We start from the raw sequence: 27688 nt of genomic DNA on the forward strand, positions 1-27688 counted from the left end.
TGTAAGAGTAAGTTCATAAAACAACTGAATAAGAGAATTTTCCTAAGCATAAAATAACTACTTTACATCAATTCAACTTCAGTATTTTAGCAAGACACACACTAGTGATTTTACTTATACAGACATAGTATAAGAATAATAGTGTAAAGAGAGAAAACTTACTAAATCTATCACATTATGTAATGATGTACACACTGACTGCATACATAATGCATTGATTAATTTGTTCAAATATCAACTGATACACACTAAGCACCTACTATATGCTTGGAACTGTTTTAGGGGAACAGTGAACAAAGGAGACAGACAACAGATGAAAAATACATACATATGTCAATTGGTGATAAGTGCTAAGAAGCAAAATAAAGTGGATAAGAGAAGAAAAAAGTAAATTCTTTTATCTAGGATGATCAATGAAGCTTTTTCTGCAATTACAGAAGTGAAGAGCACAGGTTTTGAAGTCAGGCGGACCTTACTTTTAATCCTGGCTCCACTACTTACAGCTGGGTGTCCAGGGACAATTGATTTCAGTTGTCTCAGTCTTCTGATTTCTAAAATGCTTACTAGAGCCTTAGAAATAAACGTGCACACATATACACAAACATAAAGGGCTCAAGAATGCACTAAGGATGAGACTACATAATGAACCAAGAATTATGATTATTAAAAAAGTGGGGATAATAAAACTGCCAAACTCATTTGGCTATTGTGAGGATTAAATGATAAATGTATGCAAAGAATTTAGCATACTGTGGGGCACATAATCAGCCCGTGATAACTGCAATTATCATCACTACTACTATTATGGGAAAATATGTACCAAACTTGGGCATTAAAAAGTTGTGAAATGCAATTTTCAAATTATAAAAACACATAATTAGGGGCTTCCCTGGTGGCGCAGTGGTTGGGAGTCTGCCTGCCAATGCAGGGGACACGGGTTCGAGCCCTGGTCTGGGAGGATCCCACATGCCGCGGAGCGGCTGGGCCCGTGAGCCACGATTGCTGAGCCTGTGCGTCTGGAGCCTGTGCTCCGCAACAGGAGAGGCCGCGATGGTGAGAGGCCAGCGCACCGTGATGAAGAGTGGCCCCCGCTTGCCGCAACTGGGGAAAGCCCTCGCACAGAAACGAAGACCCAACACAGCCATAAATTAATTAATTAATTAATAAAAAAAAAAAAAACAAAAAAAAACATATAATTAAAAGACCCAATATTGTGTAAAATTAAATGCTTTACATTCAAGAGCTTCTCTGAGAATGTATGTTAAAAAATTCATTTAATGCTTTCTGTTTCTTTCCCAAAGTTTAGAGGAATTTAATAACAAATCAAACTGTTAATGGTTAGTTACGTTAAATAATCTCTTACAACAAGTAGAAGCACAACAGCTTACTACTTAAAAAATGGCTTACACATTTAAACTGAAGAATCACTGATCTAACTAGTTAATAAAAGGATTATCTGATTTTAGGAAACTTTTAACTAGGAAAAATTGGAATACTAAAGTAAAAAATGTACAAGGGCAAAAAAAGAAGTTTCTATAACTTTTAATCCACACGCCTTTATCAGGGAAAAATCATTCTCTGAAGTTCTGGCTTTACACCATTAAAGACTTAGTTTTCATGACCAGAAACACACAGCTAATGTCTATCTAATTTAGGTTAAATCTTAAGGGTCAACTGCAAGTCTGTAAGTTTTAGTTAAACTGTAATTGTAAGTTTTAGTTAAATTTTTAAGTTTTATAAATCACTCACAATGATCTCATCTCAGAAACAAAAATGTTAACTTCTTTGTTATTTATAAATTTATAACGTTAAAATAGGCTAGATGCTTCAAAATAATATTTGAGACTTAGACATGTGGGCCAGGAACCTCCATATACGAGAGTGCGTGAGAACATAATCAAGGTTGAGACAAACATTTAATCCTGAAATGAAGACTTGCAAACTGATAATATAACTCAGTTCAAAAAAATTCTGAAGATTATATAACTTACAATTAGAAAATACAGGTATTAAAAGAAAAAAGTCAGGGACAGATTGGAGAAGAAATCACAAGGAAAATTAGAAAATATCTCGTGACAATAAAATGAAACACACAACATATCAAAAGTTATGGGATGTAGCTTTTGAAAACAGTGTTACTAGGGAAATTTATGCCTATATGTGCTTACATTAAAAAGGAAGAATGATCTCAAATCAACAACCTAATTTTACACCTTAAGGAACTAGGAAAAGGAGAACAAATCAAATCTAAAGCTAGTAGAGGAAGAAAATATTAAGAATTAGAGGGAAGATAAATAGAGAATAGGAAAACAATACACAAAATCTACAAAAGCAAAAGCTGGTTCTTCGAAAAGATTAATAAAATGACTCAGAAAAAAAGAGAGAAGATTCAAATTAATAAAATCAGAAATGAGTGAGGACACTACTACCAATTACAAGATAGTATATGAGCAAGTGTACACCAAACAAATTGGATAACCCAGACGAAATGGACAAATTCCTAGAAACATAACACCCTGCAAGACTAAATCAGGAAGAAATAGTGATTCCTTGCTATCACTAGCAAGAAGATTGAATCAATCAAAACCTCCCAACAAAGAAAGCCCTGGACCAGATGGCTTCACTGGTGAATATTACCCAACATTTAAAGAAGAATCAATACCAACCCTTCTCAAACTCTTTCCAAAAAACTGAAGAGGAGGGTACACTTCCAGCAAACCTAACTCAACAGTACATTTAAAGGATTTAACACCTTGAACAAGTGAGACTGATAACTGGAATGCAAGGATGGTTCAAAATACGAAAATCAATCAATGAATACACTACATTAACAGAATGAAGGAAAAAAACCCATGATCACCTCAACTGACATAGAAAAAAAAAATTGACAAAATTTAATGCCCTTTCATGATAAAACACTAAACAAACCAGGAGAGTAAGAAAACTACCTCAATCCAATAAAGGCCATATATGAAAGTCCCACAGCTACTATCATGCTCAGTGGTTAAAGACTGGAAGCTTTCCCCCACAATCAGGAACAAGGATGCCTACTTTCACTACTTCTATTTAACATAGTATTAAAAGTTCTAAGCAGAGCAATTAGGCAAGAATAAGAAATAAAAGACATCTAAATTGGAAAGACAGAAATAAAATGATCTGTTTGCAGATGACATGATTTTATATATGGAAAACCCTAAAGAGTTCACAAAAAAAACTGTTAGAATAAACGAATTCAGCAAAGTTACAAAGATACAAAATCTGTACATAAAAATCAGTTTCATGGGCTTCCCTGGTGGCGCAGTGGTTGAGAGTCTGCCTGCCAATGCAGGGGACACGGGTTCAAGCCCTGGTCTGGGAAGATCCCACATGCCGCAGAGCAACTAGGCCCGTGAGCCACAATTACTGAGCCTGCGCGTCTGGAGCCTGTGCTCCGCAACAAGAGAGGCCACGATAGTGAGAGGCCCACGCACCGCGATGAAGAGTGGCCCCCACTTCCCGCAACTAGAGAAAGCCCTCGCACAGAAACGAAGACCCAGCACAGCCATAAATAAATAAACGAAAATAAATAAATAATTTAAAAAAATCAGTTTCATTTCTATATACTAACAATGAACAAAGAAAATGAAAAAAGAAAGACAACAATTCCACTTACAATAGCAACAAAAAGAATATAATACTTAGGAATCAACTAAACCAAGGGAGCAAAAGACTTGTACAGTGAAAACTACAAACAATGCTGAAAGAAATGAAAGAAGTCTTAAATAAATCTAAAGATATCTTATGCTTATGGATCAGAAGACTAAATCTTGTTAAGATACCAATATCCAAAATGATCTACACATTCAGTGCAATCTCTATTAAAATATCATTGATGTCTTTCACAGAAACAGAAAAACCCATCCTGAAATTCATATGGAATCTCAAGGGGACCTCCAAATAGCCAAAACAATTCTGAAAGATAAGAACAAAATTGGAGGAATCACACTTCCTGATCTCAAACTTATTACAATGCTACAGCAATCAAAACAGGGAGGTACTGGCATAAAGCCAGACATATAATCAAGGAATAGGAATAAAGAGCTCAGAAATAAACATGTATGCATGCATCTATGTATGTGTGTAAATATATTATATATATATATATATTTTTTTCAAATGATTTTCAACAGAAATGTCAAAACCATTCATTGGGGAAAGGACAGTCTTCAAAAAAATGGTGCTGAGATAACTGTATATCCACATGGAAAAGAATAAAGTTGGACCCTTACTTTACATCATACACAAAACAACTCAAAGTGGACCAAAAACCTAAATGTCACAGCTAAACCAATAAAACCCTGAAAAAAACCAGGGGAGAAACTTCATGACATTGGATCTGTCAGTGATTTCTTGGATATAACACCAAAAGCCCAGGCAACAAGATAAAACAGATAAACTAGACTTCATTAAAATTAAATACTTTTGCATATCACAGGACACTATCAAGAGAGTGAAAGAAATCCCACAGAATGGGAGAAAATATTTGCAAATCATGTATATGATAAGGGATTAATATCCAGAATATATAAAGAACAACAAAAAACAGACAACCTAACTTAAAAACGAGGAAAAGGGGGACTTCGCTGGTGGTCCAGTGGTAAAGAATCCGTCTTCCAATGCAGGGGATGCGGGTTTGATCCCTGGTCAGGGAACTAAGATCCCACATGCCACAGGGCAACTAAGCCCGCGTGCCATGAACTACAGAGCCCACACGCTCTGCAGCATGCGTTTCGCAACTAGAGAGAGAAAACCCGCATGCCACAACTACAGAAGCCTGCGCACCACAACGAAAGATCCCGCATGCTGCAACTAAGACCCGACGCAGCCAAGAAATAAATAAAATAAAAATAAATTTTAAAAAAAATGAGGAAAAGACTTGAATAGACATTTCTCCAAAGAAGATATACAAATGGCCAAATAAGCACAATGAGATACTCAAAATCACTAATCATTAGGGAAATGCAAAACAAAACCCTGAGGTGCACATCACACCCATCAGGATAGTTATTAACAAAAGCAAACAGAAAACAAGTGTTGGCAAGGGTGTGGAGAATATGGAACCCTTACACATTGCTTGTGGAAATGTAAAATGGTACAGCCACTGTGGAATGGTGGTTCCTCAGAAAAATCAAACATACAATTGCCATATGACCCAGCATTTCTACTTCTGGGCATATACCCCAAAAAACTGAAAGCAGGACTCAAATTGATATTTGTATACTCATGTTCATAGCGCCATTATTCATACTAGCTAAAAGGTGGAAACCAAATGTCCATCCATGGGTGAATGGATAAACAAAGCATGATATATACATACATTCAGTCTAAATAGAAATGAAACCCTGACCCACGCTGTAACATGGATGAACCCTGAAAATATTACGCTACGTGAAATAAGCTAGACACAAAGGACAAATATTGTATGATTCCACTTTTACGAGGTACCTAGAATAGTCAAATTCATAGGGACAAAGTAGAATGGTGGTTGCCAGTGCCTTGAGGGAGGAGGGAAATGAATGGGGAGTTACTGTTTAATGGGAACAGAGTTTCAGTTTGGGATGAGGAAAAAGTTCTGGAAATGGACAGTGGTGATGACTGCACAATGTGTATGTACTTATTGTCACTAAGTTATACCCCCAAAATGGTTAAAACGCTAAATTTTATGTCATGCATATTTTGCCGCAGTAAAAAAAAAAAATAGCATATCTGAAAAAAAAAAATCATATCCATGATTGTCTTTGAATGGTCTCTCTTCATTTCCTTTGTCCATTTTTCTACTTGGCTAGCGGTCTTTTGTGGTTTATAACAGCTCTTCACATATATTAGCAAAATTGGCCTTCTATCTGTCATATACGTTATAAACCTATTTAGTCAGTTTAACTGACTTTTGACTCTACGGCATTTTTTTTCCACATAGAAAATTTTAATTTTTATGGAGTCAACTTTATCAGTCTTTTATCTAATGACTTCTTACTGGGTACATAGTTTTAGTTTAGGATGCTAAAAAAGTCTTGGAGATGGATGGTGGAGATGGTTGCACAAAATTGTAAATACACTTAATGCCACTGAATTGTACATTTAAAAATGGTAAAAATATTAAACATTCTGTTATGTATATGTTACCACACTAAAAAAAAAAAGCCCAAGTTTGGATGCTTATATGTTAGGGGTTTAGAGTAGCTCTAACGTTTCTTCCCTCTAAGAGCTCTAATTTGTAAAGCATATACATATTGATTTCACAAATCTCTGTGGCACCTTCTAAGCCCCAGAGCAAGGGCTCGCTGGTAAAGCTGAATTAGAGAAACTGGCTTAAACTTGAGGTCAGTGTGGGATCTCTGATGTCCCAGCCTGGGCCTACACTGGGGCACCCCTGCATGCAGGCTTGCCTAAGGAGACAAGATGGGGCAGGCAGAATGGATTTACTCAAGTCATTCTCTGAGCCTGGACCTCAAGCCTTCTTCCATGCCCAGGCATGTATAAAACCAAGAAAGCAAGCTAGAAGGATACCCTAGTACCTCTAGACATGGAGTTATGAAGTAGGCTGAGCTAAGAAAGTGATGTACAAGTGGACATGGGCAGTGCGACCTTTACACAGTGATCTGGCTTGAATAATGCAGCTTCTCAACCACCAGGTGAGTCCTCTTTCTCTCTGGGGCAGGTAGACCAGGAGGAGTGGAGGCGGGAGTTGCGGTGGTTGAGAGGAAGAAAGCCTGGTAATGTTTTCTTCTAACTCTTCTGTCCTGAATGGGGAGAAAACCTGAAATGCCCTCTTTCAGGGTACAAATGTTGGAAGAGGAAAGGAGAAAGTCTATCATCTCAATCATGCACTGTGGACTCTGGGGGAGCAGTACACAAATCATTATTCTCTTTCTGTATGACGTGAACTTTTTCATCTTTACGTACCTCTGATTGACTCCTCGCATAATACTAGTTGGGGACCAGAGAGGCAGCTGAGCAGTGAGAATCACACCTAGGAGAAACTGATTTGGCTTCTGCACATCTGGATGGGCTGAAGTATCTGTCTGACTAAGAGTATACAGTTGATCACAGGCAACACGGCGAATCTGAAATTACATTTTTAGTGGCAAAGGAAGTACATCAACCAATACTTACAGACTGCTTAAAAAATTATTTTCCTCCAAAGTCCACCTGTGAAGGATGCTGGAAGGGTTTGAGTATTTCAATCTTTAATGGTAAAGTTTACATTGAATAAACTAGGGCTAATTTAAAACAAGTGTAGTCTGGGAACTAATTTCCCAAATTATTCTAGTACTGTACTCTAATCAACAGGTTTATAATTTAATGTAAATGAAAATAAGGAAAAAACTCTTCTTCAAGTGCCTCAAAGTTAACTTTCAAGGTCATGTACAAAAAAGAGGATTATAAAATCTAATGAAAGTTCATGGCTTGAGGTTGGTCTTTCTTGATTTTGACCACCTTGTTGATGCTTAATGCTAGCTGCCTTGGCCAGCTATGGATACTGAACACTGGCTGTAAGATTCTGTTATAAACAAACACAAGTTAATCACAGCACTAGTCTCTTAACTTTCAGTGAAATATGGAACAGAAAGGAGGGCAACAGTCCAAATGGTCACTTTGCTTTCAGAGTGCTCTGTGGCCTCTTTGTCTGATTCCCCAAGAGGACTAAACACCATCCCTTCTATACTCCCCATAATGTCACAGGTATCCAGAGAGCCCACGCAGAACAGGACCAAAGGGGCTTTTTATAAAGTAAAAAATCCTTACCTCAGCGCTTGGTGATCCAAGCAGAATATCAATGATAAAATCAGCAACACAGGGCAAGTTATAAAAAGATGCTAATAATACGAATAAAGAGAATGGGAGCAGGGGAGGAAAATAAGTTAGGAAATGCATTTTCAAAATTTCAAAAATTTTGAATAATTTCTTAAGCTTAACTATCTTAGAAATCATCTCTTCTTCCACACAGAATCAAATTCAGTGCCTCCACAACTGCACCCACGTCTCTGAGTCTATCCCATGAGAGCCTAAGGTGCTCAGGAGCAGGACCGTGTCTTGGTCATCTTCATACCCTGACATTTTTGCACGATGCCTTGTGCATACCAGTTACAGGATAAATGTCTTGCCTTGAGAAAACTATTAATACTTGTGAACTATAAAATGTACCCCACAATAAACTTACAAATGATAAAAAAGCTTGAAGTTATAATTTTTTCATCTTGATTTGAAAATATCTCTATAATTAAACAACTGCAGGAAAATCGAACTAAAAGTATGGTATATGCTCAAAAGCATTTCATAATGAATTAGTTTCATATATAAGCCTTTAAAAGCATTTCTGCTCAAAGTAAATCATTTTTGATATTATTTAACTGTCCCATAAACATCTAACTCTTTCTATATGTTTATCTTGATATCTTACATGATGAGTTTGGATGTTATACTAAATACATAATGATCACCAATTCTATGAACAGGCAGTCTGAATCAGTAATAATAGTGAAGAATAGGGCTCTGATGTGTTGGTACAATTTTTAAAAGTGGAGTTGTTAAGACCTCATCCCTGAATAAGTATTTATTGAGGGCCTACTACACATCATACAGTGTTTGGGTGCTAAGGGTTCAGTAGGGAACAAAATGAACAAAAGTCTCTGTTCTTAACGGAGCTTACCATCTAGTTGGGGAGGGGATAATGACAATAAACACAGTACGCAGAGAAATTATATTGTATGTGATAAAGTGACAAGTGATAGAGAAAAAAAATAAAGGGTTTAGATGATGGTGGGTGAGAGAAGGGTTGCGATTTCTTTAAAAAAGGCAGGGGAAGAACATACCAGGAATTAGGAACAGGCAGTGCAAGGGCCCTGAGGCAGGAATGTGCCTGAGTGTCAGGGAACAGCCAGGAAGCCAGGGTGGCTGAAGCACGGTGCATGAGGGGAGAGCGGGAGAAGGTGAAGGCACACAGGTGTCACAGGGGTGGATGGTGTCAGGCCTTAGGAAAGACCTGGCTCTCACTCAGTGTGAACCGAGAGGCCACTGCAAGGTTTTAAATAGAGGAGTGATACAATCTGACTTACATTTTAGAAGGTCCATTCTGGTTATTGTGTGGAGAATAAACTGCAAGGGTAGAAGCAGGGAGATTAGTCAGGGAACTACTGCTATAATCCAAGTAAGAGATGATGACAGGTCAGAGGGTGCTAATAGTGAAGGTGGTCTAAGGCGTGGAATCTAGATAGAATTTGAAGAAGGATGTGCTGACAGATTAGAAGGGTGTGAAAAAAAAGGAATGAAGGATGTCTCCAAGAATAAAACTGCTATCAATTAAGATGGGAAATCTCTTGGGCGGTATGGGCCAGACCAGTAGTTCAGTTCTGGACATGTTAATTTTGGGAAGTCTATCTGATATCTAAGTGGAGATGTCAGGGGAGCGGTCCAGGCCGTAGAGCCAAATTTAAGTGTTATCAGCACACAGAGGGAATTTAAGGCTGTGAACATGGATGTGATTATGTGGCGAGAATGAGTGCAGACAGAGATGAGGGACTGAGCCCTGAGGTGTCTAATGTTAAAAGTATGATTAGCAACAGCCCTAGTTTGCCAAAACCAACAATAAAGACAAAAGGGCAAATCTTAAGTGTCATAATTTTTAATACTGGAGTCATTATCAGTTTAGGAATTGATATATAATTCTACTTCTATAGTTTATGACATACAACTTTGGGTTGTTTTAATTCCTCCACTAGATGGTAAGCTCCTGGAGAGTAGACATACTGCCCTGTACCATCTACTGTGGAACCTTGTATACAGAAGGTGCTCAATAAATACTTGTTCAGAATTTAAGTACTCTAGCACTATTCTTACCTATTCCACATGCCAACTTTCCCCTCTGCCATTTCTATTAATGTGACCTTATCTATGAAGGGATAGAAATAATTCCCAACAGAAACCTGGTCTTTTACTAAAAGAGATGAATGGCAAGTAAGCCTCCTGCATACCCAGTTGTTGGCTCCGAAGCTGCAAGCACGTAACAAGAAGAGACAAAGCCTCTCCCGCAATCAGTGAGTCTTTGGTGGACACGGACTGTTGTCGCACACAGATGCCTGCGTGCAGGGCTACCGGGTCCCCTTCACTTCCAGAGCTGCAATTGCTTCCTGGAAACAGGCAAGCAGAAGGTTACTGTGGATCCCACAGGACCCTTGAGATTATAATATCCTTTAATGAGTCCCGTAATCCTCAAGTGAAAGTAAAGAGTTCAAGAAGACACTTTAGGCTAAGAAACAAGAGAGACTTAATCACTTGATTTGAACCTCACTGCTCTGTACTTAAAACACATTTGGAACCATTAAAAAATATGTTTATGAGGCAAAACTAGTTTCAGGTGATAGAAGTAAGAACATTGCAATTTTGGAGGCATGTGGGAGTCCTGGGGTATTAGAAACGTTCCTTATCTCGATTTAGATGGGTTACACATATGTAAAAACCCTAAAAATCCTATATATTTAGCATTTCTGCACTTTACTGTGTGTATGTCATACAGTTTAAAAACTTTTTACTATTGAGGTATATCCACACACATAGATTGAGCAGGGAAACCAAATGAAGCTGAGAAGTAAAGCTATTTATAAAGGCCTAACAGAAAATAACAGGCCAAACCAAGAAAATGATTTTTCCAGGTAAAAATTCTAGATGAATTTTTATTACAGCCACGATTATTGGCCTCACTATACTTTTACACTCAACAAGCTAAAACGCTGCTTGGTTTCTCTATATTCTGTATTTATAACCTTTTTTTCTTCTCTTAGTATGACATACGTTAATGAAGTATGCGTATGCATACATGCATATTTGAATGTGCACAAATCTAGAGTGTTTATCTTGATGTTCAGAAACATTTAGTTTTAGCTTACGCTCAAAAACAAGAGAAAAGGCTTTCTCCTTTCTGTGACTCTGAACAACCTATACAAAGATGATTCTTACAGCTACTTCCTGCCCAATATTCTAATTACTTTATCCTTTTTAATCAGTACCTGAACTGCTGAGTCTGTTTCGAATTCCAGCAGGAAACAGAGAATTACTTTCTTTAATTGGTTGGCTACTGCCAACAAGGTCAAGCCGTCCTGCAGCTGCAGCCCATGACAATCTCATGAAACAAGCCACAGTAGACGTGAAATCACTGACTTCCATTGTCTAAGGAAGTATGGAAAGAGTGTTGTGAGAAAAGGTAGTACTTGAACACATCCCGCTGACTTCAATAACCTCCTCCCAGTCTCAGTTTTGAGACTTGTTTCCCTCCAAGATCATCCACAAGATAGTCTTTTCCATGCTTCCATACTGTTCGGAGACTTTCACTACCCCTCTGCTACTTGTAATACAGAGACTCTACTCTCCATGTTCTGGCTTCAAACTACCCATCACCAATTTTGTTTTCACAGTTTCCCCTCTTCCACATTCTGCGTTTTGGCCTATGCGAACCACTGTGTGACCACCCACACAGGCTCTGGCTTTCTCTCTAACTGCTCACGCCCTCCCTTTTGCTTGAACAACTATCCTCTCTCCAAGCTAATCTCTGTATATAGAATCCCTACCTATTCTTGAAGGCCTAGCTCAAATGCCACCTCCTACATAAAATCATCCGTGATAGCCACACATGAAGATAATTTATTCCACCTCCTCTCACGGCCTGTAGAATGTTTTGCCTTTGTAGTTCTCCTATAGCATTTGGTATCTTCTACCTGAATTACAGTTATTTCTGCACTAGTGATCTCTTTCTTACCATTAGCTTCTTGAAGGCAATATTCATGTCAGTAATTTTTATATCTGCACACCACCACCAGTGCCTTCTAAACAGGAGGTACTTAATATTTCTTGAATACACAAATCACTTACTTGTATTGCGACTCGAGCCGCAGGGATGATTTCCTCAACCCTAATGGAAGACCTGTCAGACACTGACAGCTGTCGGTAGGATGACTTTTCTGGGGTACCACATAAGGACATCTGCCTGCTTGTCTGCCGGCTGACATTTCGGAACGGGCGAGAAGTAAGTGCTTCTATGCCGTCTTTGGTGAGGTCTTCCTCTAATAATGTCGGCAATGTTTGTCCCACAAGTAAAAATCTTAAAAGGAAACAAAAAGCTAGGCTTCGTCAAGGTCATTTCATACTATTTTAAAGGATGGGATTTGGAAGAAAAAGTCAAGAATTGCCTTCTGAGACTAACGCAATATATTTACATACCTTGCAAGTTGTAGGCAGATGGAATAAACTCCCTGCCTTGTTTCATAGTCTACTTCTGATGGGATGGAATCCCTCTGCATGACATTTACAACCAAACTTCAAAGAAAAGAAAAAAAAGGGCAGACATTAAAGACTTCTATTTCTTTCATAGGAAATTTTCTGTAAGTAATTTGATTGCTTATAAATGTTATCAGTTACTTAAAATTTCTACAAGATCTTTACCTATAAATGGATCATACATATTCCTATTACAGTTATTTCCTATGGTACATATAACCCTCCTGGTCCATTTAGAATTAGACTCCTTCCTTAGCCAAAAAGATAACCAACACAGAGTGTTTGGATGGTTCTTCTCACTGACTGGTTTTGAGTGCACCGATCAACTGCTATCTTGGTACTAGTAGAACTGTCAATTCAAAAATATGTCCAGAATTGGTGTATTCCACAAAGCTTGTTTTTCATAACCACTACCACCTATATTGCTGCAAAAGCTTCCCAACTGTTCTTCCTGATTCTACTCCTGATGTTTCACCGCCAAAATCTATTCTCAAAAGATCAACCAGAGATCCTTTAAAAATGGAGGTCACCATGGAACTGCTCTGCACAAAATCCTCCCATGGCTTTCTATTTCCTTCATAGTAGCTTGTAAGATCCTGCATAACCGGACCTCTGGTATCTCTGCGACCTCATGCTTCCTACCCTGCCCCCTCACTTGGCCCCAACCACACTGGACCCTTGCCGGCTTCGCAGGCACCAGGTTCGCCCACACAGGGGCTCGCACTGGATGCTCCTCTGGACAGCTTTCCCCCGTATCTCCAGGTCTTGCTCCCTCACCTCCTTCAGGTCTTTGTAAAATGTCACCCCATCAGTGAAGCTTTCCCTGATCACCCCACTGGATATCAAACCCTCTCCGTCCACTCTCATCTTATTTTTCTCTACAGCTCTTATCACCACCTGACATACACTTTTACTTCTTCGTTTATTGTTTGTCTTCTGTTCCAGACTGTAAGCTTCATGAGGACATGGATTTTTGTTTCATCTATTCACTGCTCTGTTCCCAGTGCTTAGAACAATGCAGGCACGTACGTTAACTGACATTCAAAAATAAGCCAGAAGTAAAATGCCTTTATTAGCACAGCTCTGTAATTGGCTGAGTGATCTGAAATGAGTTTTAACCTTCTAGTTCCACTTCTCTGTTTCCCACACCCTTTATCTCCTCAAGGTCTCACCTAACTTCTCTTCCCCTGAAGGCCTCCAGACAGGAATTCCTTCAATTACCCTCTGCTCAAACTTCAACATGGTCTTCACTCCTTCCTCCCCCAGAGGAAATGGCATGCCTACTTCTTTCTGGAGCAAATCTCCTTCCAACTGCAGTGGAACTTAGCCCCATCGGTTGATCATCCCCCTTACTTTTTTTTTTTTTTTTTCCCCCCTTACTTTTATCTTTATTCTTTTCTTTTTCATCGGCCCCTTTTAGTCAGCCTACAGTGAGAATCAAGTCTTCTACAAATTAAAATCAAAACAGAAGAGCAAACTTTTCCCTCAGTTATTCTACCCTTCAAACTCCTGTCACCTCCTTCTTCTCACTCAACATAAAGCAGAGATTTCTACTTACTGATTCTGCTTCTCGTCCTTACACTTGCCACGCGACACTTGGCCAGCTGCTTATGCCCTAAGGCTTTACTTACACATTGATGTCTCCCTGAACCTCTAGTGCCATTCTCCACTTCTCTCGAGAGCATCATGTCCAAACCATCCCCTTCACACGACTCACAGGGACCTTGTGTGCAATCAAATTCTTGACTTTCTCAGTTTCCTCCATCTCGTTCCGTATTTATTTTCCATATGGATTAAAGATTCACCATTCACTCACTCTCCCAAGCTAGAAATCACAGGCCATTTTATAAATGTTCCTACCCTGTATCTAGTCATAAAGACATGCCTATTTCACCTTATAAATGTCCTTCTACCACACTGTCCCATATTTAGAAACTGTCACCTCTCCTCTGGAACAGTCATAGTTCTTATAGTTCTCCCTGCCTCCAGCCGCTCCCTCCCACTTCCATTCATCTTCTCCACTGTAGCCAGAGTAACTGTTCTAGGTAACTCCTGGCTGAGAAACCTCCTGTTTTTCCATGGTCTACAAGATAATGCTGAAATTCCTCAATGTGACCCCTCTTTACATATTTCTCTCCTTTACCCTTTGCTCTAGCCTCACTAGGCAACTGTACTTCCCAAGACAGTCCATGATGCTTTCACTTATCCCCACCCCACCTCTGGCTTAGAGTGCCCTTTTCCCCTTATTTACCTAGGGAATGGCAACTCATCTCTCAATTCCTAGCTCAAATGTCACTTTCTGGGAAGCATTTCCTACTCTTATTATCCTAAGCAAATCTAACCATTTAACCACTGCTTTCTTCTCCACCCCACAAAGCACTTTTTATAAGCCTCTGTTTTGATACTTACAATAACTGTTTGTTATTCTTTATTAAACCATGAGGCTCTCAAGGGCAGGGATAATATCTTTGCATCCCCAGCACTAATGCCTTGCACAACATAGATTACCGACAATCAGATTCACCTTATCTCAAACTGATGTGGGAATGAACAGAAACAGTAAGCCTTCTCTCCTCTACTCGAGAATTTCCCTCACCACCAGAGAGGAAAGAGACATGCTTCTGTCAGTTTTCCAAATAATCAAAAGTTATAAAATGAGTTAAAGTATTCCAAAGACTAAAACATCATTCCTTCTTATTATAACTCTCATAATGCTTCACATAATGCCTTGTAAGAATAAGCAAGGCTTAGCAGGAGAAATTAACTAAAATAACTAGATTCGTTTTCTGCAATTCATATAACATAATATCGAGACTCTAACCTCAAACCTCCTGCTTTGAGGAAGTTCTCACAAAAGGATTTTGCACAGTTTCTTGCCATGTCATCATCAGCTGTTGGCATGAGTTTGGAGCTTAGAACCTTGGAAAAAGATAAGCACAATTAATCATCCCAACATTTCCAGTTGAAATTACTCCTTTATACTAAGTAAAACAATCAGACAATTTGAGTCAGAATCTCTTTAAATGCTGCTCTTTTTTTTACCCCCAGTAGTATAAGGAGGCTGATATTTCACAAATAAAATAATCACATTTTCCAAGTTCCATTTACTTAGCATGAAAAACCTTTCTGTTTTTAAGAGAGCTGGTGTATTCTTCTTTTTATGAAACCAGCAAATGTGAAGGTCTCAGGCTCCCAGACTTAGATAAGAGCAGGTAACATTATATGTTATGCTGATATGTTCTAGAAAAAGTATATAAACTAAAGTCTTATAAAACAGCCCATTTATTATAAATGCTGGATGAGTTGCCTGATAATGATTCTAACTCCTATTTACTGAGCACCTATCTACAAAGTACTAGGCATAAGGTGAGCTACTTAACATGCATCCTCTCTTCATCTCACTACGCACAGCACAGGTATTTTATTCTACAGGTAAAGACTGAGACCTGAGAGGTTAAGTGACCTCCCACCCGAGGTCACATAGTTAGAATTCAAGCCCAGATGTGCCTCACTCTAATACCCATGCCCCTTTTATGACACTGCAATACCCACCTAAAGGAAAGCTCAACTAAATATTCTGGTATAGTAGAGAATTATTTCACATAAATAATCATACTGTGGTATGAGACTACGAATCTAGCTCACATTCTAGTTTTACCACAGACTAGCTGAAAGATCTCAGATATGTAATTTTCCTTTTTTGCCTCGGGTTTCTCAGGTAAATGAGGACAATAATTACCTTTACCAGAGGATTGTTTGTAAGTAAGATAACACAAGCTTAAGGTGCTTTAGTACAAGCACTGGCACAAAACAATTGCCCAGTAAACAACTGCTTATTTAGTAACGACTTTTAAAAAAATTTTAAAGCTCACTGCCGCAGTTTCCCCAAGGTTTTAATCTAGATGTAATTCAAGATCCTTTTCTATTCAAAAAAATCTGCTTCTATGAACCTATTAGTTTTACGAGCTTAGGTTTTTAATGTGGTATTTTTGTTTAAAGATGCTTTCTTCCTAAGCTGCCCTTTGGGAAACAGGCTCCCCAGCCTCAGATCACAAGCATCACACAGGAGAATGGGAACCCTGTGCTATCCTAACCCCTCCCGAATGTCAACAGCCACATGCACACACTCCCCATGCTTAACGGACAATTTAGTGAAGATGGAAGTTTTCTCCAAAGGAATGGGTATTTGGAATATCCACTTTGAATTTTCCTAGTAGGCAAACATAAGTTACAGATCGAAATGCAAGGACATTAACCTTGCAGGTAATAGTAAAAATAAGTGCTCTGGGAGTGTTAGGTTTTCTACATTTTTTGTGTCAAGTAAAAGAAAACCTATCAGAGGAATTTCCAGTTAATCAGAAGTCCTAAAATTATACCGGAGATAATTTATATAACCCTTTGGCTCTAAGATAATGCAATCTAGGTAACCAATGACAAGCTAGACCCACTGTTGGGCCATTCTGTTTCTCTGGGTGCTCTCAAATGTGGGTGTTAAAATTTATACCTTAACTTTTTGAGACAATCATTCAAAAGCAAATGACAAATCTGGCAGTAATTGTAAGATGCAAATCTCCTAAGCTTGAATTAGCCAAAAGTTTCTAGGTAATTTTCTGTTTTGGAATATTGTATGTATTTTTAAACGTCTGCAAGAAATAAGGACATATTTTATTTTAAAAATATTTGCTAGATATTTTCTCCTTTTGAACCCAACAAATGTTTTCACAAGAATGATTATTTTAAGGCAAATATGAAATGTTATCACAGCTCCACCATATAAATGAGTGAAACATAAAAATGAATGAATGTAATTTTATACTCCAAATTAGATTGTCAGATGAAATAAAACTTGGAAAAAATGTCCAAGCAGGTACCTTCCTACCAATTATGACCTGTGTTGTGATTCAAAACCTACTGAAGATAAATGGTAATTTGATGATTAAGGTTGCTTAGGCACTGATCTGGATTCCTTAATAAATAACTGACTGCAAAGAACATCTTAGGGTAAAGCAAAATCATTCAGGGCTTTATTTTCTCCAGATCTTAAGTGGCCTGAGGGTCTAGCCCCTCACCCTCCAAGAGTGGGCCACTCTCCACACTGCTTTGTTACTGCTTTCATTTCATGACTCAGCCTATCCAGCCTCCCCTATGTCTTACTCATAAGATCTTGGAGCAATTATCTTGTCTTTTCAACTCTGACCCTTTAAATACCACAATGACTTGTAGACAGTAAACAGTTAGGAAATGTTTACTGAACTAAATCTACTAGTTTAAAGCTACTATTGGGAAGAAGGGTAATAAAAATATTCTTTTGTTCAAATTCTTTCAGTTCTTTTTTTTAACCTTGAAATAATAATGTTAATGTGACTCCTGACAAACTCCTTATAAAGCTTCATTAATGGCGACAATTACAACAGCTTTAAAAAACTTAGGATGCATTTAATAACAAGAAGGCTGAGGACTAGTAACTGATGTTATACAGACTTGCAAAACTTCCACAGGAAGATAATGACACATCTTAATACATAACGCTTCCTAATTATTTATTTACATGCTATTTTGCAAGTATAACAATGCACACAGGTATAAGCTGAAAAAGAAAACTGAGCATTTTCAAAGTCCAAAACAACAAAATACTTCAATTTACATTCTGTTTTTACTTTTTTAAAACTAATTTTTTTAAACAAACCATTCAATAATAATAGAAACCTATTTACTTATTTCTGATATCTGAAAGCATGAACCTTTAGGCCAAAATGAATCTGTTAAAATGAATAAAAGAAATGAGGTTTCTACTTCTAAGTTGTAGAGCACTCTGAAGGTGGACATTCCTGGAGCGAAAGATCGAAACAGACTTTCTAAAATTGAACTGGCGCTTGGCTGATGCTGCTGCTTGAAGAGAGGGATGGAGATTTTGAAGACTGAGCACTTGTTTCAGACAGCAGTGTTTTCTAAGTTTAATTAGAAAGAAAAAGGAATATACAGCTCAAAAGCACAAATTAAAGAGAAGCAGATATCACTACAGACTCTCATGTTTTTTTCTGACTTTAATATAATCAAATCAATGACATTTTCTAAAAACTAACCTCAAAGCCACATCGCTCTAATTATTAACAAAGCACTGAACTCCATCACACAGACAGTAAATGCTCAACAGCACTGCAATCCTACAGGAATGCTTCTGGGATTGTATTCTAAGCAACACTAGTGGGGTCATCCTAATTTGTTTCCGTGTTTTTAAAATTTGTACCACTAGGAGACTTCCCTGGTGGTCCAGTGGTTAAGACTCTGCGCTCCCAATGCAGGAGGCATGGGTTCGATCCCTGGCTGGGGAACTAAGATCCCACATACTGCAACTAAGCTCGCGCGCCGCAACTGCTGAGCCCATGCACTCTAGAGCCCTTGTGCTTCAACTAGGGAAGCCCGCGTGCTGCAGTGAAGAGCCCTCACAGCCAAAATAAAATAAATTAATTAAAATAAATAAATAAATAAAATTTGTACCACCAAACATTGATAATTAAATTATAAGATTGCAGTGTAGTAGTTTTGATAATTTTTTTAGTTAGTACGAGTAATATAGTTAATTACATTAGTTCTCTTCTTCCTCAAATTAATATATAAGGTACATGTGACACGATTATGAGCTCATCTAAACTATAATCACTGAAATACAAAATTTATAACTTAGTTCTAACAGCTTTGATCTAAATGAATTTATTCTGAGAACACAAACAATATTATAGATAAAACACAATTTCATTACATATATACAACTCTTAAGGAACAAGATTCTAAATATTAAACAAAAGGAACTTTAAATATCAACTGTGAAAATATTAAATGATAACCCATTTATGCAAGCAACTCAAACATATGCAACAGGGCTTCCCTGGTGGCGCAGTGGCTGAGAATCTGCCTGCCAATGCAGGGGACACGGGTTCGCACCCTGGTCTGGGAAGATCCCACATGCCGCGGAGCCACTGGGCCCGTGAGCCACAACTACTGAGCCTGCGCGTCTGGAGCCTGTGCTCCGCAACAAGAGAGGCCGCGATAGTGAGAGGCCCGCGCACCGCGATGAAGAATGGCCCCCACTTGCCGCAACTGGAGAAAGCCCTCGCACAGAAACGAAGACCCAACACAGCCATAAATAAATAAATAAATAAATAAAATATTAAAAAAAAAAAAACCAAACATGTGCAACAACCACATTCAGAGACGCATCATGACAGAAGAAAAATATCTCAACTGAATCAGAACTAGAGTCTGACCCTAGCCAAGACCGTTCATCACTCTGCGCTTGGGTTTCCTAATATAAAACATGAAGGAGGTGGAAGCAGATGATATTAATGGCTCTTCCAGTTCTAAAATTTGATATCATTATTTACAGCAAAGGTATTTTACAGCAAAGGTATTTTTCTAAAGAAAAAAAAAACTGTTACGGGAAAGATGATATCGTATGACCTTAATGTGATGTCATGCTGTATTTTCACTGAATCATGACATCAAATTTCCATGCCTGTTAAATAACTATCCAAGATACTCATACCTTTCTTCCTAAAGAATCAAGTTGATCAAGGGCTTCCTGAATGGCTGGATCAGTGGGTATCAAGAGCAGAAGCTTTCGTACTCGTAGAGTTATCCTGAAATTTTTCAAATATTAGTTTTTTTTCACACAAACCACAGTTTCAATAACAAAGTCATTTAGTATGGGATGTGAAGTAATATACATTTCAAGTGAACATTTACTGGGTTCCCTAACTTTAATAACTTTCTCTTTCAAGCTTTGTAAACATTTCTATTTACCTTGGCTCCTCCAGATTGGCCAGCTGGTAAAGCATGTCAAATACATTACACACAAGTGCCATCACAACACCAGGGAGGGATTTCTCCTGAGGGAGAAAGCAAAACATAAATGCAAATTTACAAGACAATTTTCTCCTTTTCTAATCAAAGGTACAAACAATAAAATTACTGGTTCTTAAAGACTGGCCACTGCAAAACTTGAGGGACGCATGGTGCTTATCTGCCTCAAACAACAACGCACGGGAACACAGAGCGAGGGGCCGCTCCCCCTCCTAGCGTGCTCAGCACCTGGGCTCTCTTCTCCTACCACCTGCTGGCGAAGCGGCCAAGGCACCAAAAGGCAGGCAGCGGCAGAGAGGCAAAAGGAAGGGCAGATGTGATGAACAGAACGGAGGGTGGGCACCGTTGGAAGCTGATCGCAGCTTGGCAGGAGCAAACAAGGCAGAGTGATTTAAAAGCAAACTCATTCAGAACTCTAATGGAAGACTGATGAATTCATAAAAGTGCTAACAAAAGATCAAGATGAAAAAGAAACATTAATTACATGGGACTGAGTGAACTGATGAGGATGATTATAATTTTTGTGACTTTGTTTGAATAAAAAAAAAAAATCCCACAAGGACTCAGAGGCAAAAAATATACAAATCAATTTTCACTGCAAAGTAAAGGAGCTGTTATACAGTGGAGGATTACTGGACTGAATGTCAATATTATGACACAGTATGAGTGTGTTTCGTGTTTGGTAATTGCAATCATTGTTGCTTTTGTTGTGGTCATCCATTTACAATGCTTGGTGTCAGTTTATTTATCTCTTGTAAAAATAAAATACAGTGTGTGTGTGTGTGTGTGTGAGTTGTGAAAAAAAAATAACAGGAGTCAACTGTATTTAAAAAAAAAAAAGCAAATTCAAAGTGATATACACACACACACACACTCACACACAACCACATAGATATATATGTAATTTAAGTTGAGAAAAAGAAGTTGGCCTGCTTTTTTTAAAGGTGAAAAAAATGGATACAACTGTATAGAAGAGATTCAGATGTGATTAAAGACCTATTTTCTGGTATAAGAAATAAAAAAGCTAGACATCACTATAGAATACATTTCTATTTGGGAAGGTTTTTAATAAATTCAGGATAAATATGAGACAGTTTAAAAATGTTAAACTCAAAGATGCTATGTAGGTCATTTCTGTTGCTGATAAACTGTCATAATACTGCTCTGAGTATGATTTCGTTCTTAAATTCTCACTACATATAAGTATAGTTACTTTTTAAGAAACGGCACAATACTAACATTAACCCTGCAGGGTTCTGTGGTATCTATAAGCAAGGCTATGCTCTCTAAGTTAAACAGACAGCCATGCAAAGATCTTACATTTGTAATTAAATGAAAGGACTATATATAATAACTGAAAAAAATCCCTCTCTGTCATTTAAATACCTTTATTTCACACGAGGGCTGGTATTATCTTACTTTCTAGACTATAAAAGCATAAAGAGCTGAATGGTCTTGTTAGTTTTGTACCCCTGGTGCTGAGCTCAGTTCCTGGCAGAGAGAAGGTACAAAAAACCCTGATTCATAAAATCATTCAACAAATACTGATTACCTATTATGTTCTAGGCACTGTTTTAGGTGCTAGAAATACAGGAGTGAGCAAAACAAAGGTCTGCTCTCAAGGAGCTTACATTTCACTGGGGGGAGAGAGAGAGACATTAAACAGGTAAATAAAATATATAGTATGTTAGGCAAAAATAAAGTAGGGAAGGGAAATGAGACGTGCAGGAGTAGGAATAGGTGGAAAGTTTAGACAGGACTGCCAAAGAAGGCTCACCAAGAAGGCAACATTTGAGTGAAGGCTGAAGGAAGTGAGAAAGAACCACATGGGCATCAGGAAAGAACATTACAAGCACAGAGAAGAGCAAGTGCACAGGGCCCACTATGTTTGAGGACCAACATGGAGGCCAGTGCAGCTGGAGTGGTGAGAGTGAGGATGGGTCATGGGGGAACATCTCAGTGGGGGTGACAGACCAAGTAGGCCCTGAAGGTCCCAGTAAAGACTCTGGCTCTTACTCTGAGTGAGATGGGAGCCGCTGGAGAGTCTGAGCTGAGGAGTGGCTTAATCTGACTCTGTTTAAAAAGATCATGGGCTGCTGGGTGCTACACAGAGAAGAGACTGAACTGGTATAAGGGCAGAAGCCCTGAGAGCAGTTAGAGAACTACTGAAACCCTCCAGATGAGCGACGATGGCTGCTTGGATTGGTGTGGAAGCTGTGGAGGCAGAGAAAAGGAGCTAGATTCTAGATGGATTCTAAAGGTAGAGTCAAGGATTTGCTGATGGATAGGGCTATGAGAGAAAGAAGGGACCCAAGGATTTTGGCATGAGCCACTAGAAGAATGAAATAGGCATTATCTGAAATACGGCAAGACTGGGATGAAGAGGTTTGGGTTAGGGGTGAGGTGGTGGGAAAGGGATATCAGGAGCTCAGTTATGGATGTTAGGACTGGGACGTCTATCACACATTTAAGAGGAGATGCTGGTTAACTAGTTGGTTCCATGTACCTAGACTTCAAGCTAAAGGTAAAAATTGGGGTGTTATCAATACACATACAATATATAACACTTTGAAACTGGACAAGATTCCTAAGGGAATGAGCGTAGACAGAGGAAAGGTCAAAGGACTGAGCCAGGGAACTTCTTTGTACACAGATCGGGGAGATGAAAAGGAGGCAGCAGAGGAGACCAAAGAGGGAGAACCAGAGCGGGAAGGGGGAACCAGGGGGGTCCTGAAAGCCAAGGGGAAAAAGTATTTCAAGGGGAAGTGATCACATGGATCAAGTCCGCTGAAATGTCAAGAAGATGAGGATTGAGAGGTGGACATGACAGATTACCTTGCAGGGTTTATTTTCGAGAGGGGTCAAGAGAGCTTAGACAACCCTTTCGAGGAGCTTCGCTGATTTGGGAAGGAGAGAATGGGGACAGGAACTGAAGCTGAAATTGGGGTGAAAAAAGGTTTATTAAAAAGATGGTAGAAATAGCACAGCACGTTTGAATGTTAATGGGAATGACCCAGGAGAGGAAAATCAATGAATCAATGAAGAGAGATGTATGAGAGGAGCAGCAAGCAGTGGGCAGGCAGAATCACTCAGACTCAGAAGATTCTGTGGTTCGGAAGACCGACAAATTGTCTATCTTCTTCTCCCCACTGAATCCCAGCATTTCTCAGTGATACAGTTCTGAAGGGGCAGGACTTGTCTGAGAGAAAAGGACATAATCGTGCAAATCTATATGGGCCGAAGGCAAAACTTAATGATGTTACGTTCTTGTTTTGAACTTGAATATTATTGCTCAATACCTGCTCCATGGCATATGATGAACTAAACACGCCGCTGCTGCTGCTGCTGGAGCTGGTTGAGGAATCTGCGGAGCTCCCAGACGGGGTTCCACTGCCAGAAGTCTTTACTGTGAGGATCTGCTCGTCAGAAAAGCCCAGCTGGTGGAGGAGCTTTTGATCTTTATTCACTGTCAGCTGTAAAAAGTGGTTTCTTAATTATTGAGAAGGAAAATACTGATATCAGACTAAAGTGCCACAAAATGTTTATTTACACCTACCAGACTATCATTTGTAAATATCTGTATACTATCCACTGGAGAACACAACTGCTTGGCTATCTTCCACCGGACACTCCCTATGGTTTCGTTACTGTGAGCCTGTAAAATGAAATGAAACACTGTTCTGAGTAATTCACTTATTCATCAATTTAAACAACTATTAGCGAGCATCTGTTATGTACCAGGCACTGTTCCAGAACCTGGGAACACAGCAGAGAACCCAAAGACAAGAATCCTGCCCTTGTGAGGCTTCCCTCCTGCAGTAATTAAATATTCTCTTCCATACTCCATCCCCCAGCATGCATGGAATGAAATCTCAAGTCCGTCTTCCACTGGAGTGTCTTCCACTCTTCCCCTTCTCACTGTGCTCTAGTCACACCAGCCACTTTCCTTGTCACTGAATAAATCAAACAAACTCCCACCTCAGGACCTTTGTACCTGCTGCTCCCTTTGTGTGGAATGCTCTTCCCCAGAAATGGCTAACTCTGTCACTACATTCAAGTCTCTGTTCAAATGTGATCACCTCAGAGACCTTCCCTCTCCATTCTTACCTAAAATATGTCATGTATACCCATCTTATCCTGCTGTCTTCTTTTTTAACCTTTATAACACTCATTATCACCTGATATTATGTATTTACTTATGAGTCTGCTTATACCCTATCAGCTTCCTTTCATTTCAGGTCTTTATTCTAAATTTGTTTTCCAAACAGCTTTTAGAATAGTCATTCATGCAGCTAAATCAACAACAGTGTTCAATCTCAATCAACAGTGTTCTTATGAAAATAACATGACAATATGGAAATGGCTTCAGAGCTTAATGTAAACCTACCTCTACAGTGAAGGTATCTTTGGTAGACTCATAAGTAACATTAAGAGTTAAAAGATGTCCATGGAATGAGGCACCATGAGGTAGAATAGTTCGGGGAACAGAGTAAAAATCCTTGAAAAAGATACAGCAAGTCAAAAGATACAGCAAGTGAGATGCACAGCGCCACAGTTAAATGTCACAAAAATACACTCCTAACACATTGAGACTAATTATAGGATGATAAAGTTGCTTTACAAAGAAGAGAGGCTTACCTCTATAGTGATCACATAGCGTTCTGCCAGAAGCAGCAATCTCTCAATTATTACAAGTTTAGTGGATCTATGAATTAAAAATATATTTTTTGAAAATACTTGAAATGAACTGCTGACTTGAGCTCAATTTCAGTCTATTTCACCAAAACCACAATCACAATTAGCCCTCTCCCCTCAAAGACTGAAATCTGCAAAGACTAAACTTCCTTTTCACTCAAGGGGGAGGTGGTTCAAGCAGGTCACAGCTGTCGCACACAGATGGAATATGGGGCAGAAGCCTGCCCCTCCCCATGTTTCCTTTCCTGTTCTTTTCTTTCTTCTTCTTTTTCTTTTTTTAAACAGTTGTCCCATAAATAGAGGACCTGGGTCTCCTCTGGGTCTGCAGGCTTATTTGTCTACCAATCCACCAAGAATGAACGATCAGTGAGTTTGAATCTCATAATCTTACAACTAAGATATGCCACATAATTCTGTAAACACAAAGAATCTGACTAAGTTCTGAACTGCCTGAAATTTAGAAGACAAATGCAAACCATTAAGTATGCCACAAATGAGAGCTGCTGTTTGTTTTACTTAGCCTAAGAATGAGGCAGAAGAAAAGGACGAAAAAAATTGTTCATCTGGTTCAAGTGACTAGTCTGTATAGTTAAAACATACAATGTAAGAATTTGTTATCCCAAGGGTTTTCAAAGTACTTAAGAAATCAACACACATCAAGAGACATAACCATCTCTGGAACAGAAAACACACAGCAAGGAACTGTGGCACTCTCACAGAATCTGAAAGTGAGACCTGAGGCCTCTTTTGGTTAGACTTAAGGAATCTTATCATTTGAAATAACAAGACTCCAACATTCAGCAGCTTGTACAGTCACAGCTCCACACTTTATTAAACACTACATGTGTTAACACTAACAAATGAAAATCCAAGTGCCCTTAATTTAAATATTTACTATTCCAGAGAGTCTAAGTATTTTGTACAGGTGTATTTCTAAATCTGGAAAGTTTTCAGATTTTCTAACAATAAGTATGCTGATTAGCAGTACTGGAAATTTCACTTTAAAAAAAGTTGGTTAAACACATTTAACAGAGTTCTAAATTCTTTCAGTCTACGGGCAGAAACCAGAACTTGATATTCAGATGGAAAATCTTTAGGAAATATTTAAGTGCTTAACAAGTGAATTGTTGAGTGAACTGTTTTATTTTGCCTCAATGATGAATTAAATCACAGACAGCACTGCAAACACTGTACAAGTGAGAGACTAACTCTTCCTCCCATAAGTGGAACAATTATGGTCACTGAAAAGTTCTTTTAAGACTAGTGAATGAGATAAACTACATGTTGTTCAAAGGCAACTCTGAAATTACATATTCTTAGTAACTCTGTTTAGGGTTTATAAAGAGAATATTTAAAAACTATCACGTGGTTTTGTTCTGTAATAGTCAAATATGAAATGATTCAGAATACAAAGCAGTTAGAAAAGACAAACAAAAAGCATGCTTATTTAAAGAAGCAGCAGTTTGGAAATCCCAATCCAATAGTTTATAAGTGCATTTCTAGTCTGATTTGTCAGACAAATGAATCGTTAGGGACCTAGGTCATAGATATAGACTACATTTTATAAACATGTAATTAGGAATTCTTAATGAAAGTCTATTTGAGATACACTTCCAAGAATGTGGGAATGCAAAAGTCATGTTAGTGTCCTTATCATGAGTTGAATCTATAATCACTTTCTGTCATTTTAAAAAGAGGTCCAAGAAGGTTGAGTTCTATTGGCTTCTTTCATATTAATAATGTATCACTACACAGTACTCAGCTCACTTAAAAAAAGAAGATAAAGAAGAAGAATGTGAGCGAGGATATTGCCTTGACTCCTCTTCTAAAGGATGGCTTTAAAAAGAAAGGAATATCCCCAACTGTGAATAAAGAGAAATAAATAAATACATACATAGGTAAACACATAAAGCGGTTCCAGGAGTTGAAAAAGACTTTATGAGCACCAACCTCTAGGGGGCAGCAGAGTGAGGCACAGAGAGGGAGCCCTTCTCTGAGCACCTGCCAAGGTTTCCTGAGCATCACTGACTGGGGGATGCTTACCAGTAATGAAAGGCACATAAAACTCCCCAAAAGTATTTCAGTTACTTCAATCTAATGTTTCTAAATACTCATCTATTCTCCTTACTATATCAAAGACCTATAACACTGAACTCAGATTTCACTGACAACATCTGAAAATACTCAACACAACAATGTGATTAAGAGATGTCAGTTCAGAGTTTTAACACAAATATTTGGGGCTAAAGTTCTTATTAAAAATTATCTTGAAAAATGATTTCAAGTAAAACATTTTAACTATGATTATATCGTAATGTACAATATTAATCAATCATTATATTCCACTTCATTTTGCTTATGCAAAATAAAATGAGGAAATGAACAATTAACTGAGGTATCTCCAAAGGAAAGAAAAGATTCCAATTATTTTTTTTTAAGCTGATCTACATTTAGGTGTTGCACAATCGTTGTAACTTCTTCAATCACTTACCTGTATGGAGACTGGACTGACGTGGCTACAGTTGGCATGGCAGTTGCTGTAAGCATCTTTGTTGCTCTGGTCACAGCGTGTGTCAGAGTGGGGCCACCAAGTGCTGAACTGGCTGCCTACGAAACAGAAAATCATCACTCTATATCAGGGTTTCTCAACCTCAGCTCTATTGACATTTTGGGCTGGAAACTTTTTTTTGTTGTGGAAGACTGTCGGGGACATTGTAGGATGTTCAGTGGCATCCCTGACTTCTATTCACCACTCACCTACCACTAGGTGCCAGTAGGACCCCTCTAGTTGTGACAACCAAAACGGTCTTCAGACATTGCCAAATGT

General features: G+C 38.5%; 1 protein-coding gene across 1 annotated transcript in view; it reads right to left on the reverse strand.

The window, feature by feature from the left end:
• The window catches only part of USP24 (ubiquitin specific peptidase 24), a 155365-nt gene that overhangs the window by 49809 nt on the left and 77868 nt on the right, over nt 1–27688 (reverse strand). The window contains 16 exon segments of the mRNA XM_036833258.1: nt 6943–7103; nt 7786–7856; nt 10011–10166; nt 11043–11202; nt 11902–12130; nt 12250–12345; nt 15128–15225; nt 18100–18200; nt 18203–18254; nt 19850–19943; nt 20107–20192; nt 23466–23639; nt 23723–23821; nt 24554–24664; nt 24805–24871; nt 27353–27468. Of these exon segments, the coding sequence (XP_036689153.1) occupies nt 6943–7103; nt 7786–7856; nt 10011–10166; nt 11043–11202; nt 11902–12130; nt 12250–12345; nt 15128–15225; nt 18100–18200; nt 18203–18254; nt 19850–19943; nt 20107–20192; nt 23466–23639; nt 23723–23821; nt 24554–24664; nt 24805–24871; nt 27353–27468 (1871 nt within the window).

Source organism: Balaenoptera musculus, chromosome 1, assembly GCF_009873245.2.
Source record: "Balaenoptera musculus isolate JJ_BM4_2016_0621 chromosome 1, mBalMus1.pri.v3, whole genome shotgun sequence".
Classification (NCBI taxonomy): domain Eukaryota; kingdom Metazoa; phylum Chordata; class Mammalia; order Artiodactyla; family Balaenopteridae; genus Balaenoptera; species Balaenoptera musculus.